Source organism: Hyla sarda, chromosome 9 (assembly GCF_029499605.1).
Source record: "Hyla sarda isolate aHylSar1 chromosome 9, aHylSar1.hap1, whole genome shotgun sequence".
Taxonomy (NCBI): Eukaryota; Metazoa; Chordata; class Amphibia; order Anura; family Hylidae; genus Hyla; species Hyla sarda.
The window spans coordinates 103,995,979-104,019,072 of record NC_079197.1 but is presented as its reverse complement, the minus strand read 5'-3'; the positions used below and the strand labels follow the sequence as shown (position 1 = coordinate 104,019,072).

At 46.0% G+C, this 23,094-nt stretch overlaps 1 protein-coding gene across 2 annotated transcripts; it reads right to left on the bottom strand.

Annotated features, from left to right (window-relative positions):
• Nucleotides 1–2,705: 2,705 nt before the first annotated feature.
• NKRF (NFKB repressing factor) lies at nt 2,706–22,577 on the bottom strand. 2 transcript variants are annotated; one of them, XM_056539813.1, is made up of 3 exons: nt 22,503–22,577; nt 10,696–10,817; nt 2,706–5,392 (listed from the first exon to the last, which is right to left on the bottom strand). In XM_056539813.1, exons 2-3 carry the CDS (start codon nt 10,781–10,783, stop codon nt 3,339–3,341), a joined length of 2,142 nt encoding a protein of 713 aa, XP_056395788.1. In that variant the 5' UTR covers nt 10,784–10,817; nt 22,503–22,577; the 3' UTR covers nt 2,706–3,338. The 2 variants fall into 2 exon arrangements, with proteins under 2 accessions (XP_056395788.1, XP_056395787.1); XM_056539812.1 differs by lacking the exon at nt 22,503–22,577 and adding an exon at nt 21,941–22,470.
• Between the last annotated feature and the right edge of the window lie 517 nt (nt 22,578–23,094).

Here is a 23,094-nt window from a genome sequence, read left to right as displayed (position 1 = left end):
CCCCCCCCCATCATCGCACTTGTTCCTCCCCCAAGCCCCCCCACTCTGCCCGGACTTCGATCAGTGGGCAGAGTGGGGGGAAATTAACTTTAACCCCCCCCACCCCCAACCGCCATTGGTCGGTCAGCCTGACTGACCAATGGTAGGGGATAGGAGATGGCACCCCTGCCACCTCGCTCCTATCCTTTAGGATGGTCGGAGCTGTCTCTGACAGCTTTGATCATTCATATTTTCCGGGCAATTGGGTCGCTGCATATTGCCACGGGATGCCTGCTGATAGAGACCAACAATCATCCCAGTCCGATCACAGCCCGGCGAGCAGTGATGACAGGAAATACGGACGGCCTACAGGTACGCCCTCCGTCCTTAAGTACCAGGACGCGAGGGCGTACCTGTATGCCCTCCGTCCACAACAGGTTAAAAGGAGTTATTTAGGCATACAAAAATGTTATATATGGCTCAGGGTGGTATAAAAATATAAGTCATTATTACATCCTTCAAGCCCCTGCAGCACCGACGTTCCAGGGCCTACAGTATGGGGGCAATATGTGAGGGGACATGGCTGGGGGCAATATGTGAGGAAACATTGCTGGGGGCAATATGGGAGGTTGAAATATATATGTGTGTGTGTGTGTGTGTGTGAGGTGGAGCCGCATGGGTGCTAAGGGGATATGGACTGGGGGCAATAGATTTTTAGGTCTGCCTATCATGGGGGTTTGGAGAGGCTAATAGGGCCCAATTTGGACATTTCCACTTACACATTTATGGCTGTGCAAGAGTTATTTCGAGCAGACAACATTAAACACTGTGCTACAATGTAAAGTAGTGAGTGCACAGCCTGTATAAGAGTGTCATTTCTTCTGTGTTGTCATATGAAATGATATATATATATATATATATATATAAAAAAAACTCAATGTGTGTGTATGTTCCAGAACCATATCCAAACGGCTAAAGATATTAACATGAAACTTGGCACACATGTCAACAACAAACATAGGATAGGTGATTTAACCCTTACTCACCCCCATTTTCCCGGGTCGGGGTTTTTGTTTAAAGTCCCATACAAGTGTATGGGAAATATATATTATTGCATAACTTCCAAATGTCTGGAGATATTTTGATAATACTTGGTCACATGTTACTTATAGGTCCACTTAAAATATAGGATATATAGTATGTGTAGCTCACCTACGATATAGGATAAGTACTTGAGGTTAACGGTGTTACCTTCACCCAAAAAGGCCTATAGCTAAAAAGTATTTGTGATATAAATATAGTATTTATATGGACCAGTCCTCTAAAGTACTAAAGATCTATAGATAAGAAATAGTATGGATGAATGTATATAGACAATTTATTAATAATAAGTAATGTATGTCCTCACCTTTAGCAGGGCCCTTTTGTGGGGTGAACGGCAATGCAAGTTAGTAACAATGGAATAAAATAAAAGGTAGCAATAAAATAATATTAAAATAATCAATAGTATCGCAAATTATCAAAAAATGTCAATAAAAATGTCAGTTTGCTTATTGCACTTAATCCTTTAGTATTGTAGTTCATAAGATCCGTAGGAGATACAGTTCATATGTTTGTGTACTTTTTGTATACTTCTTAATTCATTGGTGGTACAGTTCTTAAAATACAGTTTGTTGGTGATATAGTGCAAATGGTAGTAATATTGGTAGTGGATAAATGAATGAATGGATAAGTAAGCTGGGATGCCTGAAGAGCGATGTGTTAATATAGCGCTTATAATGATGATCGGTGCACAGCACCACTCACCCTCCGCAGGATATACTTCTGCTCGGGCTGGTACGGCTGTGACGGCTGTATCTTGTGCTGGGACGGCTGCGTCTTGTGTTATGCCCGTCTGTGTAGAGGGTGAGCGGTTCTCCGCAGTTTGTGGGTCCCAAGGCTGGCACGGCAGGCGCCCGGCCTATAGCGATATGTCCGGGACTCACGCAGGTAAGCCGGGGCTGTGGAGGTGAATCGGAGTAGGCGTTCCACGTGTGTGAACTCAGCACTATGTGCGCGCGTGCTGCAGTGGTCTCCAAATCGGGGGTGTCCAGCAGTTTCAAGTGACAGGTGTCGGATGGTAATTTTGATAGTCTTAGGGTGCAATAGCATGTATAGTAGCCTACTATATGTAGCCTACATATGAACTGCATCACCTACGGATCTTATGAACTACAATACTAAAGGATTAAGTGCAATAAGCAAACTGACATTTTTGGATAATTTGCGATACTATTGATTATTTTAATATTTTATTGCTACCTTTTATTTTATTCCATGGTTACTAACTTGCATTGCCGTTCACCCCACGCAAGGTCTCTGCTAAAGGTGACAACATATATTACTTATAATTAATAAATTGTCTATATACATTCATCCATACTACCTTCTATCTATTCTTTATCTATAGATCTTTAGTACTTTAGAGGGCTGGTCCATATAAAAATACTATATTTATATCACAAATACTTTTTAAAATATAGGATAGTTAATTTAACCCTTAACTACACCCATTTTTGAGGGTCGAGATTTTTGTTTAAAGTCCCATGCAAATCAATGGGAAATGTATGTTCCCACATAACTTCCGTTCGGCTTGAGATATTTCAATAATACCTGGTGCACATATTACTTATAGGTCAAATAAAAGATATGATAGTTAAATTAACCCTTACCTACACCCTTTTATAAAAAGAAGAGTTTATAAGTATTTGGGACTTCCAGTACCTTACTTTACAAGCTCCGCTTTGCATCTCCTGGTGATTGTGTCAATCTGGCTCACAAAGACACACCCACTGTTTAAGCCACACCCCGTTTATTATCTACCCTTGTTGTGCATCGGTCTGGCTTGCAAATCACGAAAAGTCCCACAAAGCCACGTCCCCTTCAATTTTCAGCTTACAATATCTTCATTACAAAGCAGTCCCACCTGAGGATGGGACATAAGGATGGGATAGGGGGACGGGATATGACAACACTATATAAGGAAGGGATATGAAGTCAAAAGCTTCCTCCTTTGTTGATTTTCCTCCCCAACAAGGATTAGGAAGGAAAAACCGGGCAACGCCGGCTACTCAGCTAGTGATATAATAAAACAATTTACTAAAATGTGAGATATTATAGCATTGTGGCTTGTCTATATCATGGTAGGAATAGGTTTTTAACCTGCCTTGGTACTAGTAACTGTGATTTCAAGTAATGATCCACTTTTCTTTGATTTAACAGGGTAAAACCACCATTTATTTTCCGGTTACACAAAAAGCAGCCTACAACCTAAAACAGTAACGTGAATAAACAAACCTTAACAAAACACTGGCCGCTGGTTACTGATCAGGCAGAACAAGAGCATATGAGCCAACTTGGCCTTCTTGACGTAGCTGGTGAATTAGATCCTCTCTATTCCTCTTTCTGCTTACTACCAAAAACCTCAGATTGCCTTGTCCATAAGACTTGCTCTTAAGTCCATACCTCTGAGCTAACTGATGTATGTTTTTTCTCTCTTCATTGCTCAGCTCTCTAGAAAAGGTCAAGTCTTCCTGGCTGTTAGACACCGCATAGTTTCTGATCATTTTATCAAGATCTCTCTTTGTGATCATTTTTTTTCCTGTCGTTGTTAAGCCAAGACCTTCACGACTAAACTGCTCCTTTACAGAAATGGGCTCTGCAATACCTTCTCCTTCCTTACCCAGGCCTCCACCAGTCCATCCCATCTTTCTCAGAAGTTGGTTTCCAATATTGTCCTCTTTGATTTGTTGTTTGAATGCCTCTTTATTGGACAACCCTTGGATCTGATTTCGAGAAATAGCATCCTCTGCAGGGCCCTTCTTAACATTGTTGATGATCACTGGTTGAGTCTTCTTTAAAGTCATCAAAGCTGCCTCTGCGGCCTCACGCTTTACATTTTTCTTAATGCCAATGGCTTCTCCCACAAGTTCTTGCTCAAGTAAGACCTGACATTTCCAGTCAACTCCAGACATTTTCTCGAACACATATTCTAAAGATACCTGGTTAAACTGGGCAGTAGCATTTAGTTGGCAGATAGCAGTGCCCTCATTCCCACAGATTACAAGGTTTTCTAGTGGATTTATGGCACCATTGCCTGTTGATTTGGCACTGTCTGATCTCTGCTGGTTAGGCTGTAAGCTCTTTAAGACCTTGACAGCCTGTTCAGCTGCAGCATGTTTGCTGGTCTTCTTATTTCCCAATGCTTCAGCTACACAATGGTCTTGCACATACACCCTGCATCTCCATTTATGATTTGGCAGCAAATCATACTTATAATTAACTGTCATCTTATTAAAAGTTGCAGAATTGTTCAAAATGCCAATAGCATCACATGCATTTTCAACAACAATAAATTCTGACCATAGTTTAGTTGACACACCTTTTATTGTCTCACAACTCTGTTGGCCTTCTGGGAGACTGTCATTCACGCGCCCATCATCTTGTTTCAGAGCTGGTGGGAATTCCGTCTTTGGTGAATCACTAGAACATGCCACCAGGTCCTCGCGATAACCAGAACCAAACCTTCGTTTGACAGAGATCACTGTTACCATAGACTTTAACAAGAGTTGTATAGCCAGCTCGGCTGCTTTGTCTCGAGCCCCTATTCTGGTCCACGAATAGCCAGTACCTAAGTAAACATCTTGGCAACGGACTTCACAAGCAAAGCCATCTAAGGGAATATTCTTAAGTTTAGGGAGACAGCTTGGAGGTATTTCTTTAAGGGGAACATAAATATATTCTGGATTTGTCCTACATGTCTGAACAGACTGGGATAACATGTGGGTGTAGTTTATTCGTGTGCTACCAGAGACCATTTGAGGATTTTTCATATTCTGTTTCACAATGGCAGAAAGATTTTTAATAAAACTTGGTTTATTTAAAGTCTCTGTTGTGCCGCCCAGAGAACTTGACACTACTTCCTTTCCGAATTTCCAAGGTTTTTTCGGTGGTTTTACGAAACCAATGCCTTTTCTCCCCTGAATGTTTTTGTCCGTCCATGTGTCTAGAACATTGGAGCGGAAATCTCTGGACACATTTGAATAATGGGACTCAAACTTGGCAGAGTAATCCTGCTCCACTTTGGTCATGAAGTTACTGCAATCACTTCTGCCTTGCTCATCTACCATGTGTGGGTCATATACGTATGGGCTGGAAGTCCACTCAATTTTAGAATATTTCTCTGCTACAGATTGGTCACTAGAAGTAAAAGATACATTAGAAGAATGAGGCTGGATAGAATTTTCTTGACAGCTTGTGTCTTTACTAGTTTTTTCAGTTACTTGAAACTGCTTGTCGTCCTCAACTGTGCTCACTACAAAATGTACAGGTGCAAAACGTGGCCGGGGGCCAAACTTCTTTTTGGGTTGTTCAGCTGCAAGTGGAAAAAAAATATATACATATATATAAGTACATACTTAAAATTGTGAAAATATTTTAAAAGCCATTAAGTAAAAAGTAACTATCTAGGTACCAGTCATGTTACTAGTTAATAACAGATATATGCATATTGGAAATATTTTGGGTAAAAAATGATTAACCCCTTAAGGACACAATCCATTTTGACCCTTTACGAAAACTGTCATCACACTAACCTGTTGCTACAGGCAGGCAGTGCGCATAACGCTGATGGTAACCATATATGCCTGTCCACGATCTGTGGTCCTGTTCTCCCAATATTTTCCCAGTTCCTTCCATTTCGGGGTCAGCTTGAGGAATGGGTGGAGCTTCCTGATGTCACCGCTGCTGTTTCCTCAGGCCTGCTGACAGCAGGAGCCAGCAGAGAAGCAGTGGTTGTGACATCAGGAAGCTCTGTGCATGCTCCAATCTGACCCAGGAAAGGAGGAAGATACTCAGAAAATGGGACCACGGAGCATGGACAGGTAAGTATGGTTATAACCCGTGTCACCTGGGGCTTTCATATTTTTTCTTTTAACTTTTTTATGTCCAGGAACAGGAACCCAGTGCTGTTGGAATGGCAGTAAAAGAGAAATAGGGGCAGGTGAGTATTATAAAAAAAAAATTACAAATAAAAACAAACAGCTACCCCTTATAGGGTACATTCACAAAGACTGGATCTAAAGCATGTTTACCGCTGTAAGTTTAAAGGGGTACTCTGCTCCTAGACATCTTATCCCCAATCCAAAGCATAGGGGACAAGATGGCTGGGCTACTGTCTGTTGGGAAGAACTCCCGACAAGGCAAATTTGTGTAAAATGTATGGAAAAACCGAATATAATGTTTAATAAACATAGACTTGCATTGAGGGGGCGCCACGCCGGGTGCTGCAGGGAGATCACAGGGGGGGGGGGGGGTCACAGCGACATCAAGTCCATATTCTGGCTGCATGAACCCATATAATATTGCTTGGAGGTAAAGGACAGCAAACATAAAAGCTGCGCTTTATATGAATAAGATGCCGGCCGCTGCGCTCTAAATGGTTAAGTTGCCGGCTGATGCGCTTTAAATGAATGAGATGCCGGTTTGATGTTGCAAAATACCAACTCACACAGGCCGCAGTGCTGGAAACTATTAAGTTGCAAGCCGGAAGCTGTCAGCTCCTCCTGCAAGCACTAAAAGCCCGGCTTTTCCGCTTGCAGGGGTAGGTGACAGCTTGCCGCATCTTATTCATTTAAAGCACAGGCAGCCGGCAACTTAACCATTTAAAGCGCAGACGGCCGGCAACTTAACCATTTAAAGCGCAGCGGACGGCATCTCATTAATTTAAAGTACCAACGGCTCACAGGAGGACAGGGAGAACATATGATTATTTCCCCGATGTGGGGACAGCCGCTGCGGCTGATAATTCATTCATTCATTCGAGGGGGAGGGGCCCGACCATTATTGCGGTATAGGAAAAATTCATATCGTGCAGGAAACACATACCGGTATACCGCCCAGCACTAATATGGAGGTGAGAGGAGGCTCTAGAAGACAAATACAATGTTGTCCCAGCGGTCACCGATCAGTAAACACTGGGACAAAAGGGGCAGCACCGCTCTATGGATATTTATTAAGAACAGTATAGTTCTATCAGATGAAGTGTCTGGTATTGCAGCACTTTCCGTTTCATTATAAGTTATTTCTTTGAAAATACCATTTGCATGATTGATAAGCGATAGTGGGGGGACCCCAACCAGCAATTTTCTGAATGTGAAAAACCCTTTAATATATCCTGCAATTATATCTGCTCATATCTGAGCCTTTTCTGTTTCTGTCCTCCCTGTCTGTATGAATTGGAGAGATGTGTCTGAAAGTACATGTGTATAACAAGGGATTATTTTCGTCAACCACAATCAATAACCCAGTCTTCTGGTTCCTCATACACATTGTATGGTGTCCTAATGGCAGGTTCTGGTCTTATTTTATTTTTCAATACAATTCGCAGCCAGGAATGTCTGACCATTTCCTGCTGATAACATAGCTAAATCACAAGCTATCATTTATAGCCCATCCAGGCCTTAATAATTCATTTAGTTTTCAAAACTTTATAGCAGCCATCAAGATGGATTCTGGCAGACAGTGTGCTCCAACAGAACAAAGCGGACCTTGACTATTGGGATCCGTTACACAGATTAAACCTTTGCTTTGCGCCACAATCTGGGGGAGGAATTTATTTTACTTAAAGGGGTACTCCGCACCCCTAGACATCCAAAGGATAGGGGATAAGATGTCAGATCGACGGGGTCCCGCTGCTGGGGACCCCCGGGATCTCGGCTGCTGCACCCACCTGTACGGCTTCCACCTCACACCGGCAACGCTGGAGGCTTCGGATCCTGACCACAATAGCGGACGAGCGTGGTGTCACCGTGACACGTCATGCCCCCTCAATGCAAGTCTATGGGAGGTCCGTCACGCCCCCTCCAATAGACTTGCATTGAGGGGGCGGGGAAGCTGTACCATTGTGGGAAGACTTGCATTGTGGAAGCCGTACAGGTGGGTGCAGCAGCCAAGATCCCGGGGGTCCCCAGCAGCGGGACCCCGGCAATCTGACATCTTATCCCCTATCCTTTGGATAGGGGATAAGATGTCTGGGGGTGTGGAGTACCCCTTTAAATGGATTTACAGGGCTAATATGATTGGTGGCCTTTCCTAAGGTGCCTGCACTACACAACAGACAGGGCCACAAGCAGTTGGCTCCATTCATTGTGTAGTGGTGGTGCAGTGCATCTGCTCAGGTAAACGGAAGCCAAGCTGCAGTAACAAGGCCTGGACACTATGCAGTGAACAGAGCCAAATGCTTGCGGCCTGATTCACTTTGTTAGTCCTGAGGAAAGTCCATCAATATTAGTCTGAAAAACCTGCCAGGGTGAACATGGTGTCTGATCTGCAGGCATAATATTATAGAGTAGGAGGAGCTGTACAGGTTAATATAGTTTTTGAGAAAAATATTCAGCAGAACTGAATAGAACTTTCTATGCTTAGGAGTCCAGGAAGTGGTTTAACCCCTTAAGGACCAGGGGTTTTTCCGTTTTTGCACTTTCATTTTTTCCTCCTTACCAAAAAATCATAACTCTTTCAATTTTGCACCTAAAAATCCATATGTGGCTTATTTTTTACACCACCAGTTCTAATTTGTAATGACATCAGTCATTTTACCCAAAAATCTACGGCGAAACGAAAAAAAAAAAAATAATAATCAGCGTGCGACAAAATTGAAGAAAAAACACAATTTTGTAACTTTTAGGGGCTTCCGTTTCTACGTAGTACATTTTTCGGTAAAAATGACACGTTCTCTTTATTCTGTAGGTTCATACGGTTAAAATGATCCCCTACTTATATAGGTTTGATTTTGTCGTACTACTGGAAAAAATCATAACTACATGCAGGAAAATTTATACGTTTAACATTGTCATCTTCTGACCCCTATAACTTTTTTATTTTTCTGCGTACGGGGTGGTATGAGGGCTCATTTTTGTGCCATGATCTGAAGTTTTTATCGGTACCATTTTTGTATTGATTGGATTTTTGATCACTTTTTATTCATTTTTTCATGAGATAAAAAGGGACCAAAAATACACTATTTTGGACTTTGGAATTTTTTTGCGCGTACGCCGTTGACCGTGCGGTTTAATTAACTATATATCTTTATAATTCGGACATTTCTGCACATGGCAATACCACATATTTTTATTTACACAGTTTTTTTTTTTAAATGGGAAAAGGGGGCGATACAAACTTATTAGGGAAGGGGTTAAATTATCTTTATTAACTTTTTTTTCCCCTTTTTTTTTGCAATGTTATAGCCCCATAGGGGTCTATAACACTGCACACACTGATCTTTTACATTGATCACTGTTATCCCATAGGATAACATAGATTAATGATTCTGCCGCTTGACTGCTCATGCCTGGATCTCAGGCACTGAGCAGTTATTCGGCGATCGGACAGCGAGGAGGAAGGTGTCCTGCATCTGTTCGGGACGTGTGTCCTGTAGCTGTTCGGTTCAGAACAGCCCCCTGAGCTAGCCAGGGGTAGTTTACTTTCACTTTAGACGTGGTGATCAACTTTGAACGCTGCGTCTAAAGGGTTAATAGCACGTGGCACCACAATCAGTGCCCCGCTATATTAGCCACAGGTCCTGGCCGTTGTTAAGGGCGTACAGGTACGCCCTTGGTCCTTAAGTGGTTAAAGGGGTACTCCGGTAGAATTTTTTTTTTCTAAATCAACTGGTGCCAGAAAGTTAAACAGATTTGTAAATTGCTTTTATTTAAAAATCTTAATCCTTCCAGTACTTATCAGCTGCAGATGAAATTATTTACTTTTTGAATTTATTTTCTGTCTGACCACAGTGCTCTCTGCTGACATCTCTGTCCATGTCAGGAACTGTCTAGAGCAGAAGAGGTTTGCTATGTGGATTTGCTCCTACTCTGTACAGTTCCTAAAATGGACAGAGATGTCAGTAGAGAGCACTGTGGTCAGACAGAAAAGAAATTCAAAAAGAAAAGAACTTCCTGTGGAAGATACAGCAGCAGATAAGTACTTGAAGGATTAAAGGGGTACTCCTGTGGAAACCTTTTTTTTTTTTAATCAACTGGTGCCAGAAAGTTAAACAGATTTGTAAATTACTTCTATAAAAAAATCTTAATCCTTCCAGTACATTTTAGGGGCTATATACTACAGAGGAAATGCTTTACTTTTTAGATTTCTCTGCTGTAATGACCACAGTGCTTTCTGCTGACCTCTGCTGTCCATAGCAGCATATGTTTGCTATGGGGATTTTCTCCTGCTCTGGTCAGTTCCTAAAATGGACAGCAGAGAGCACTGTGGTCACGACATCAGAGAAATCTAAAAAGTAAAGCATTTCCTCTGTAGTATACAGCCACTAAAAAGTATTGGAAGGATTAAGATTTTTTTATAGAAGTAATTTACAAATCTGTTTAACTTTCTGGCACCAGTTGATTTAAAAAAAAAATATATATATATTCAACCAGAGTACCCCTTTAAGTGGAACCCCCACTGTGGAAAGTCCTAGGGTAAAGGCTGCCCAATGGGTGCCTGATCCCAGAATGAGCAAGGATTTAGATTAATAGAATACAAGTTATACTGAATCTTTTCTGCAAAACTATACATTGAGCTCCATACCATGATACCCACACATGTGACAGATTCCCTTTAAGCCTTTAGAACCCTGAATTTAAACATATAGAAAAGCAATATTTATCTCTGGGGACTTACTGTCATCTGATGTGGCAGGTCTCTTTGTAGCCTTGGCCCCAGGCACAAGCTCATAAGATGGTAAGTCAACGTTGATTCCTTCAGCCATCTGGTGAACTTTTTGCGTTATCTGCTCGCCATACCTAAGGGCACAAAGCATGGGGACTGATTTGTTGAACTACACATATACACAGGATAGTTTTTATATAAACATTCACTTGGCTCATTCCTCCCAACACCACCACATTCAATGAGTAAAGGGATGTAAAATGTGTCTAAAGGTGACTTATCTCCTGCAGTATTACAGGATCAGTTGAGCTGAATTCTATCTAACATGACCAACCTTCTTTCCGGTGACATTTACTATCTAGGGAGAACCCGATATACACATTATAAAACTGATCTTACTAAAATTGTATGGTCAGCTTCAGTCCAAGATCATCTATTCCATCTTCTTTCTTAACACAAGACATTGAGTAGGTCCCCCAAACAATGACAGGGCACTTAAGGTTTATTTGTAGTGTGACTGGTCCAAGAAGGAACAATCACGTACAGTGACCCCTCGACCTACGATGGCCCCGACATACAATAATTTCAACATGCGATGGCCTCTCAGAGGCATGTTGAAAGCAGCATCAACATACGATGCTTTTTTATGTCGGGGCCATCGCATAAACGGCTATCCGGCAGTGCAGACTGCTTCAGCTGCCACCGGATAGCCGTTTACGGTGCCCCGTTTGGTCCGCTGACGATCACTTACCTGTCCTCGGGGCTCTGGAGAGTCCTCTTGGGGATCCCCTGCATCGTCGGCGCTCTCCATCGTCGTCATCACGTCGCTGCGCACGCCGTCCCGTCATCCAATAGGAGCGGCGTGCGTAGCGACGTGATGGCGGCAACGGAGAGCACAGATGCCGGGGAAGCAGAGGCCTTGCCGGAGCGTCGGGGACACCCCGGGGACGCGGCGACAGCGATGGACGGTGACATCCCGGGCAGCAGTGACGAGCGGTGATGTGTCCGGAGCGGCGGGGACAGGTGAGTACAACTTCCTCTAACAGTGGTCTACAACCTGCGGACCTCCAGATGTTGCAAAACTACAACACCCAGCATGCCCGGACAGCCAACGGCTGGGTGTTGTAGTTTTGCAACATCTGGAGATCCGCAGGTTGTAGACCACTGTCCTATACTTTACATTGCATGGATCCCTCAACATACGATGGTTTCAACAAACGATGGTCCATTTGGAACGGATTACCATCGTATGTTGAGGGACCACTGTATGGCCAATACTCCTGCAAGACTAAAGCTAATAAAAGGAAGAGTTTCCGCCAATCCTGCTGGTGATATTTTCACTGCTACATAGAGATTTCTGATGTGTAATGTCAGGTGCTAAAACAGACATAGGGTTATAAAGTTATCATGAATTGCATAACCCCAGCGTTTTCCTGCAGAAATGGGGGCAGTTTTTATGTTACACCTCATTCAGATGGACAGAATGCAGCTGTATTTTATCATTCATGATATGGTGCAAAGGGGGTCTAATGTCCCAATTTAACAATAGGGATCTATGATGCTGGTAGTCTGGTTTGGCTTAGGTCTTAAGGAGTTATACAGATACTCAAACATGGCCACAATACAGCTAGCTGAATGGCACATGTATGTCTTATGTCAGCAAGGGTTTTTTTTTCCTTCCATGCCATCTATGAGCCATACCTGCGTATTCTTTCACAGACAAAGCAATTTTTGTGCGATGTTCTTGTTTTTTAACCCCTTAAGGACCCAGCCATTTTACACCTTAGGACTGGAGCGTTTTTTGCACATCTGACCACTGTCACTTTAAACATTAATAACTCTGGAATGCTTTTACCTATCATTCTGATTCCGAGATTGTTTTTTTCGTGACATATTCTACTTTAATTTTTGTCGATACTTGCATCGTTTCTTAGTGAAAAATTCCAAAATTTGATGAAAAAATTGAAAATTTTGCATTTTTCTAACTTTGAAGCTCTCTGCTTGTAAGGAAAATGGATATTCCAAATAAAAAAATTTTTTATTCACAAATACAATATGTCTACTTTATGTTTGCATCATAAAATTGTCATGATTTTACTTTTGGAAGACACCAGAGGGCTTCAAAGTTCAGCAGCAATTTTCAAATTTTTCACAACATTTTCAAACTCACTATTTTTCAGGGACCAGTTCAGGTTTGAAGGGGATTTGAAGGGTCTTCATATTAGAAATACCCCACAAATGACCCCATTATAAAAACCGCCCCCCCCAAAGTATTCAAAATGACATTCAGTCAGCGTTTTAACCCTTTAGGTGTTTCACAGGAATAGCAGCAAAGTGAAGGAGAAAATTCACAATCTTAATTTTTTACACTCGCATGTTCTTGTAGACCCAATTTTTTTAATTTTTACAAGGGGTAGAAGGAGAAAATTTATACTTATATTTGTAGCCCAATTTCTCTCGAGTAAGCACATACCTCATATGTCCATGAAAAGTGTTCAGTGGGCGCAGTAGAGGGCTCAGAAGCAACAAGGGGATTTTGGAGAGTATGTTTTTCTGAAATGGTTTTTGGGGGGCATGTTGCATTTAGGAAGCCCCTATGGTTCCAGAACAGCAAAAAATCCCCACATGGCATACCATTTTGGAAACTAGACCCCTTGGGGAACGTAACAAGGGGTAAAGTGAACCTTAATACCCAACAGGTGTTTCACGACTTTTGCATATGTAAAAAAATATATATTTTTTTTCACTAAAATGTGTGTTTCCCCCCAAATTTCAAATTTTTGCAAGGGTTAATAGCAGAAAATACCCCCCAAAATTTGTAACCCCATCTCTTCTGAGTATGAAGGTACCCCATAAGTGGACCTGAAGTGCACTATGGGCGAACTACAATGCTCATAAGAGAAGGAGTCATACTTGGCTTTTTGAGAGCAAATTTTGCTCGGGGGGCATGTTGCATTTAGGAAGCCCCTATGGTGCCAGGACAGCAAAATAACCCCCACACGGCATACCATTTTGGAAACTAGACCCCTTAAGGGACGTAACAAGGGGTACAGTGAGCATTTACCCCCCACTGGTGTCTGTCAGAACTTTGGAACAGTGGGCTGTACAAAATGTTTAATTTGCACAGCCCACTGTTCCAAAGATCTGTCAGACATCTGTGGGGTGTAAATTCTCACTGCACCCCTCATTACATTCCGTGAGGGGTGTAGTTTTCAAAATGGGGTCACATGTGGGGTTTTTTTTTTTTTGCGTTTGTCAAAACCGCTGTAACAATCAGCCACCCCTGTGCAAATCCCCTCAAATGTACATGGTGCACTCTCCCTTCTGGGCCTTGTTGTGCGCCCCCAGAGCACTTTGCGCCCACTTATGGGGTATCTCCGTAGTCGGGAGAAGTTGCATTACAAATTTTGGGGGGCTTTTTTCCCTTTTACCTCTTGTCAAAATGAACAGTATAGGGCAACACCAGCGTGTTAGTGTAAAAATTTTTATTTTTTTACACTAACATGCTGTTCACCTTTTCATAAGGGGTTAAAGGAGAAAAAGCCCCCCAAAATTTGTAACACAATTTCTCCCGAGTACGGCGATACCCCATATGTAACCCTAAACTGTTGCCTTGAAATACGACAGGGCTCCAAAGTGAGAGCGCCATGTGCATTTGAGGCCTGAATTAGGGATTTGCATAGGGGTGGACATAGGGGTATTCTACACCAGTGATTAACAAACAGGGTGCCTCCAGCTGTTGCAAAACTCCCAGCATGCTTGGACAGTCAACGGCTGTCTGGCAATACTGGGAGTTGTTGTTTTGCAACAGCTGGAGGCTCCATTTTGGAAACAGTGGCGTACCAGACGTTTTTCATTTTTATTGGGGAGGGGAGGGGGGCTGTGTAGGGGTATGTGTATATGTAGTGTTTTTTACTTTTTATTTTATTTTGTGTTAGTGTAGGGTAGTGTAGTGTTTTTAGGGTACAGTCACATGGGCGGGGGATTACAGCGAGTTTCCCGCTGCGAGTTTGAGCTGCCGCGCAAAATTTGCTGCTTCGCAAACTTGCAGCCTGATACTCACTGTAAGCCCCCTGCCCATGTGAATGTACCCTGTACATTCACAAGGGGGGGGACCTCCAGCTGTTACAAAACTACAACTCCCAGAATGCACAGTTTATCAGTGCATGCTGGTAGTTATAGTTTTGCAACAGCTGGAGGCACACGGGTTGGGAAACACTGAGTTAGGAAACAGACAATGTTTCCCAACCAGTGTGCCTCCAGTTGTTGCAAAACCACAACTCCCAAACATTCTCAGGCATGCTGGGAGTAGTAGTTCGGCAACATCTTTAGAGCCAGATGTTGCCGAACTACAACTCCCAGCATGCTGGGAGTTGTAGTTTTGCAACATCTGGAGGACTACAGTTTGCAGACCACTAATACAGTGGTTCCCAATCTGTGCCCTTCCAGATGTTGCAAAACTACAACTCCCAGTATGCCAAAACTGTCCAGGCATGCTGGGAGTTGTAGTTCTGCAACATCTGAAGGGCCAGATGTTACAGAACTACAACTCCCCGCATGCCTGGACAGTAAGGGCATGCTGAGGATGTGTAGTTTTGCAACATCTGGAAGGGCACAGTGGTCTCCAAACTGTGGACCTCCAGATGTTGCAAAACTTCAACTCCCAGCATGCCCAGACGCCAAGGGCTGTCTGGGCATGCTGGGAGTTGTAGTTTACAGGGTCCCATTACAGCAATGCATGTCGCTTTACGGCGACGTGCATTGCTGTAAAGGACCCGACCGCGGCTGAAGATCTACTCACCTGTCGCCGCCGCCGTCTTCATCGTCTGGATCCGGGTCTTCAGGGACGAGGTAAGTACCGGGGCCGGGCCCCAGCACTCCCCCGTCGCGTCCTCCGGTCTTCCTCCCGTCCTCTCCGGACTTCAAAGGGCCGGGCAGGACGGGAGGAAGTAACCGCCTCCCCTTGCGATTGGTCGGTTAGTTAACCGACGGATCGCAGGGGATCGGAGGAGGTGGCAGGCTTGCCACCTCGCTCCTAGTCTTCAGCATGGTCCTGGCTGTCTGTGACAGCCGGGATCATGCGAAATTACCGGGCGGTCGGGTCCCAGAGACCTGATCAGCCCGGTATCGCCGCAGATCGCAAGGGCGATTTCCCTACATGGCCCCCCTCGGCGTTTGCCCTGGATGCCTGCTGAAGGATTTCAGCAGGCATCCAGTTCCTATCTCTGCCCGGCGCGTGGCAGAGATCGGAAATACAACAGGATGTTCTCTAACGTCCTTGGGCATTAAAGCCCAGGTAGTGGGGACGTTAGAGAACGTCCTATGTCCTTAAGAGGTTAAAGGGGTACTCCGGCCCTAAGACATCTTATCCCCTACCCAAAGGATATGGGATAAGATGTCTGATTGCAATCTCTCATGCAGCAACCACCTGTCTCAGCTGCACAAAGCAATGATCGCTCCGTGTGTGAAGACTCACGACCCCAGGGTCAGAGTATCGTGAGGTCACGTCTCCGCCCCCTTGTACATCACACCTGCCCCCTCAATGCACGCCTATAGGAGGGGGCGTGACAAAACAATACTCCGGCCCTGGGATCGTGAGACTTCAGACACAGAGCAATCATCGCTTTGTGCAGGTGGGTGCTGCACGAGAGATTGTAGGGGTCCCCCGCAATCAGACATCTTATCGTATAAGATATCTTAGGGCCAGAGTACCCCTTTAATGTCATCACATAATGGGGATGATTTACTAATGTGATCCAGACTCTCTTTTTCTCAAGGTTTGCTCCCAAATGATGTGGCACATTTTGCGCGCTAGATATTGCAAACAAATAAAAAAAACTAACAACTCTCTGTTTTAGTTAAAAAAACTTGTCTGCCAAAAAAAGTGAGGGGTGTTCCTGACAGTTCAGAAAAATCCCAACACATTTACTAATGTTGCCACATAAAATGTAGTGAATTTGAGCTCTGGAAAACTCGACAGCTCAGATCACGTGTAAAAAAAAAACAAGACCTTGGGAAAAGCACCAAATTAGTAAATACCATGGAAAACTACCCGTCGACATAAAACTTCCACAATAAAACAACACTCCAGTAAATCATCCTCTTCGTTTAACTTTTCGTAGGGTTGAATAAAAAAAAATATATACTAATTATTTGGGTTTTGAGCTATGTTTTACAGTGTTCACTGTAGCATATAAGCGACATGTAAACTGTCATTCAGATTACTGTCAATTACAAATTATATATATTTATATATAGTATACACACACACACACACACACACACACACGGAGATTAGCTCCATAGAACCAAATAGTGGCAAGATAGCAGTCAGGGACACTAGCATTTAAATAGGGCTTTTACTGTCTTAAAGGGGTACTCCGGTGAAAACATTTTTTTATTTTTATTTTTTTAAATCAACTGGTGCGAGAAAGTTAAACAGATTTGTAAATTACTTTGATTAAAAAATCTTAATCCTTCCTGTACTTATCAGCTGCTGAATACTACAGTGGAAATTCTTTTCCATTTGAAACACAGAGCTGTCTGCTGACATCATGAGCACAGTGCTCTCTGCTGACATCTCTGTCCATTTTAGGAACTGCCCAGAACAGCATATGTTTGCTATGGGGATTTCCTTTTACTTTGGACAGTTCCTAAAATGGACAGAGATGTCAGCAGAGAGCACTGTGCTCATGATGTCAGCAGACAGCTCTCCGTTTCAAATGGAAAAGAATTTCCGCTGTAGTATTCAGCAGCTAATAAGTACTGGAAAGATTAAGATTTTTTAATAGAAGTAATTTACAAATCTGTTTAACTTTCTGGCACCAATTGATTTAAAAAAAAAAGGTTTTCACCGGAGTACCCCTTTAAAGCGAAACCGTCACAAGAATATGCTTGTGAAGCTGCACCCACCGTGCATTAGGGGTTCACAAGGATATTTTAGGCATACGTTTATTGTCTCCTTAGGCTAGTTTATACTTACACAATCAAGCTTTATAATCCCCTCAGGAGTCAGACTGACGGTCGGGGAGGCGGAGCCTGGGATCTGCTCTGCTCCGGGTCGCACTGCACCACCTTTCTACCTACGTTGCGCAGTTGATTGACAGGTAGGGCGCGCAGGCAGCAGAGCTACACAGAGCAGCTTCAAGCAGGCGAGCCCTGCCTGTCAATCAACTGCGAGACAGAGGCAGAAAGCGGCCAAACCCTGACCCCAATCAATATCTGGATAGTTAAAATCTCCCATTATTACCCCTAGGGCTGGGCGGTATACCGGTTCATACCGAATACCGAAATTTTTGTGCTGCACGATATGAATTTTTCCCATACCGCAATACTGGTTGGGCCCCTCCTCCTTGGTAATGAATTATCAGTCCAGCGCCGCGCTGTCCCCACATCGGGGAACTAATCATATGTGACCCGCCAGCGCTGTTCTGCTCCCCCCAATTATCAGCCCAGCGAGGCACTACTCACATATGTCACCCGCAAGCACTGCCCTCCTCCTCTTTGTTGCGGGCCGCTGGTGATAGAACTCTATACTGTACGCAGTGGACTCCAACCTACGGACTTCCAGATGTTGCAAAACTACAACTCCCAGCATGCCCGGACAGCCAACGGCTGTCCGGGCATGCTGGGAGTTGTAGTTTTGCAACAGCTGGAGGTCCGCAGGTTTGAGACCACTGCTGTACACTGTATTCCTATGTCCGGGCAGCAAAAGATAAAGAAAATAAATTTTAACTTACCTACGTCTGCCTTACGCTGGGGACGGGAACTTCGGATGTGATACACTGAGCCCACTGTCAGGTAAGGAGCTCTGGCCGGCTTCTTACATGACAGTGCGTCTAACCTATCACAGGCCGGGGCGGAACATCGCTCCAGCCGGTGATAGGCTGACGGCTGTCTGGCGTTTCAGTCCCAAGGAACAGCGTGAAGCCGACGTAGGTAAATTAAAGTTTATTTTCTGTATCTTTTGCATCCCGGGCATAGGTATACAGCGTACAGCAGTGGTCTCCAACCTCCGGACCTCCAGCTGTTGCAAAACTACAACTCCCAGCAGCGCTGGCGGGTCACATGATTTGGGGGGGTGAAAGAAATACCATTATATACTGTGGAACCGCCATAAGTTACAAAAATACCGTGATACACATATTTGGTCATACCGCCCAGCTCTAATTACCACTGTACTTTCTCTATTTTTGCATGCAGCTGATCTCAGTGGTGTTGGGGGGGTCTGTAGATTACACCAAAAATTTTCTTTTCAGTATTTACCTTGTTTTGTAATTCTACACACAGTGATTCCACATCCTCAGAATCATCACACACTATGGCATCGTTCACACTGACTTTTATACCACTTCTTACATACAGACAGACTCCACCACCGTTCCTGCTTACCCCATCCTCGTGATACAGAGTAAACCCCTGCAGATTGACAGCCCAGTCATGTGAGGAGTCGCCATGTCTCAGTGACCCCAACTATATCATTGTGCTCATACAGTATCCAGGCCTCAGGCTCCCCCATTTTATTTGCTAGACTTCTGGCATTTGTGAACATACACTTTACATTTCCATCTAGTTTTACACATTCAATCTCACCAATGGGATTTTTGGAGTTGGGCTACATTTATTTTTACCGCTGGTTTGTAACACATGGATCTCCTTATCCACGGCTCCTAAAGGAAAACGGTCACGCACACTAAATTCGATACACCAGTTTATGGTGCGGGTGAACAGGAGACCGGTGCGGGGTTTCTGACCTATATAATTACATACCTACTGTCCAGCGCCTGTTCCCTCTTAAGTTCTGCATCTTCCAGCGCTAAACTTACACACTGGAGGCGGGCCCACCAACTGGATTTGAATATTCATGAGCGCTCACATGACCATTGACCATGAATATTCAAATTCAGCCGGCGGGCCCACCTCCAGCGCGCAAATTCAGTGAATAAAGAAGCCGATCTTCAGAGGGACTGGGCGCCGGACTGCAGGTATGTAATTATATAGGTCAGAAACCCCGCACCGGTCTCCTGTTCACCCGCAATATAATACGGTGTATTGGGTTTAGTGTAGATGAACAGGTGACAGTTTTCCCTTAACCTCCCCCCACAGGTCACCTCTCCACCCACCATTATGTCCTGTCCCCTCTCTAACCTGTCCCTCGATTTGCTTGATTTTGGAGGAGATGCCAGGGACATGACAGGCAGATACCTCCTCATGCCAGGACATGGCACTGCCAGGCACCTCCTCATGCCAGGGCATGGCACTGCCAGGCACCTCCTCATGCCAGGGCATGGCACTGCCAGGCACCTCCTCATGCCAGGGCATGGCACTGCCAGGCACCTCCTCATGCCAGGACATGGCACTGTTATGCACCTCTGAACACCAGGACACGGCACAGCCAGACACCTCCACACGCCAGGACACGGCAAAGCCAGGCACCTCCACGCACCAGAAAATGGCACTGCCGGGCACCTCCACGCACCAGAAAATGGCACTGCCGGGCACCTCCACGCACAAGGACATGGCACTGCCGGGCACCTCCACACACAAGGACATGGCACTGCCGGGCACCTCCACACACAAGGACATGGCACTGTCGGGCACCTCCACACACAAGGACATGGCACTGCCGGGCACCTCCACACACCAGGACATGGCACTGCCGGGCACCTCCACACACAAGGACATGGCACTGCCGGGCACCTCCACACACCAGGACATGGCACTGTCGGGCACCTCCACACACAAGGACATGGCACTGTCGGGCACCTCCACACACAAGGACATGGCACTGTCGGGCACCTCCACACACCAGGACATGGCACTGCCGGGCACCTCCACACACCAGGACATGGCACTGCCGGGCACCTCCACACACCAGGACATGGCACTGCCGGGCACCTCCACACACCAGGACATGGCACTGCCGGGCACCTCCACACACCAGGACATGGCACTGCCGGGCACCTCCACACACCAGGACATGGCACTGCCGGGCAGCTCCACACACCAGGACATGGCACTGCCGGGCAGCTCCACACACCAGGACATGGCACTGCCGGGCACCTCCACACACCAGGACATGGCACTGCCGGGCACCTCCACACACCAGGACATGGCACTGCCCGGCACCTCCACACACAAGGACATGGCACTGCCGGGCACCTCCACACACAAGGACATGGCACTGCCGGGCAGCTCCACACACAAGGACATGGCACTGCCGGGCAGCTCCACACACAAGGACATGGCACTGCCGGGCACCTCCACACACAAGGACATGGCACTGCCAGGCACCTCCACACACCAGGACATGGCACTGCCGGGCACCTCCACACACAAGGACATGGCACTGCCGGGCACCTCCACACACCAGGACATGGCACTGCCGGGCACCTCCACACACCAGGACATGGCACTGCCGGGCACCTCCACACACCAGGACATGGCACTGCCGGGCACCTCCACACACAAGGACATGGCACTGCCGGGCACCTCCACACACCAGGACATGGCACTGCCGGGCACCTCCACACACCAGGACATGGCACTGCCGGGCACCTCCACACACCAGGACATGCCACTGCCGGGCACCTCCACACACCAGGACATGCCACTGCCGGGCACCTCCACACACAAGGACATGGCACTGCCAGGCACCTCCACACACAAGGACATGGCACTGCCAGGCACCTCCACACACCAGGACATGGCACTGCCAGGCACCTCCACACACAAGGACATGGCACTGCCGGGCACCTCCACACACCAGGACATGGCACTGCCAGGCACCTCCACACACCAGGACATGGCACTGCCAGGCACCTCCACACACAAGGACATGGCACTGCCAGGCACCTCCACACACAAGGACATGGCACTGCCAGGCACCTCCACACACAAGGACATGGCACTGCCAGGCACCTCCACACACCAGGACATGGCACTGCCGGGCACCTCCACACACCAGGACATGGCACTGCCGGGCACCTCCACGCACAAGGACATGGCACTGCCAGGCACCTCCACACACCAGGACATGGCACTGCCGGGCACCTCCACACACAAGGACATGGCACTGCCAGGCACCTCCACACACAAGGACATGGCACTGCCGGGCACCTCCACACACCAGGACATGGCACTGCCGGGCACCTCCACACACCAGGACGTGGCACTGCCGGGCACCTCCACACACCAGGACTTGGCACTGCCAGGCACCTCCACACACCAGGACTTGGCACACGTGTGGCGCACTCACCGGTTCCCTATGAAGACAATATTGCTCCACACCACAGACAGGGCGATGAGCTGGTCCATCTTCCGGCCGGGATACGCCTGCATGTGCCGGGACAGGAACTCTCTCCGGCATTCCCACTGCTTGCTATTTTCGTGATACTGACGGTATTCATCCAGCGACACCGGCGACCCCATCGCGGGGTCTTTCTTGGGTTCAGGGGCCATTGCCTAGGCCCCAGACGTGGAGTGAAGGCTCTGTACAGACGGAGCCGCAGCGGCCCCCAGTGGTCGGTCCCCGATCAACTTACGGATACACCCGGCGACACATTGAGGAAATTACCGAGCACCCTACGTCTCATGCGTAGCCGTCAGCTAACCATAGACAGGAATTGCGTGTAGGACGACAAAGAAACCCAATACTCTAACGCCACAGCGACATCTAGCGTTCGTTCCTCCAGGACCCTACCACATTATTCCTGGAGGTGGCAGAACAGACAAACACTCAGAGACTTCCGGGCCATGAATTTCCTCTTCAAAGCAGACGTTGTATTACAATGGCAATTATTTCCCATAATCATAAATACCATTTGGGAGATTTATCAAAATCTGTACAGCGCAGAAGTTGACCAGTTGCTCATAACAACAAGTCAGATCTCTACTTTCATTATTCAGAGGCCTTTTTGAAAATAAAAGAAGCGATCTGATTGGTTGCTATGGACAACTGGTCAACTTTTCCTCTGCACAGGTTTTGATAAATCTCCCATATCCTTAGTGAAAACCTCTCAGCCAACTGCTCTTAAACTACCCCCCTCCCAAATTACAATAAGGGAGGTCTACTTGGGAAAGCTGGTTGGCCACCATCATGGCTGCTGCCAACTGTCACTCAGCTTTAGGAGCTTGGGAAGTGTTACAAAGTAATGAGATAGATTTGCCAGACAGCAGTCTGGGAAAGCTGGGTGACAGGTGCTACGGGCCTTATTGGTAGATGCCAATCTTTGTCTCTTCACACCTTTTTGTTTTAACCGTTCACCATATATTCTGAGAAAGCTCCCAATGCACACAACCCCCCCAATTCCCCCCCCCCCCCCCCAGGTGAGGACCACTGGAGCCTTTGGCCCCCACTTGTTGGTATAAAGCACAGCTGTTTGTAGGAAATAGAGCAGCAGACTGACCTAT

Excerpts from the sequence above, each read along its gene's own strand:
- NKRF (XM_056539812.1), bottom strand. The coding sequence starts at position 22,143 with ATGGCCCCTGAACCCAAGAAAGACCCCGCGATGGGGTCGCCGGTGTCG. Across the intron at positions 10,818-21,940 it reads ATTGTCTTCATAGGGAACCG|GTATGGCGAGCAGATAACGC; the intron begins GTGAGTGCGCCA and ends TTGTGCCCTTAG. Across the intron at positions 5,393-10,695 it reads ACCTGCCACATCAGATGACA|CTGAACAACCCAAAAAGAAG; the intron begins GTAAGTCCCCAG and ends TTCCACTTGCAG.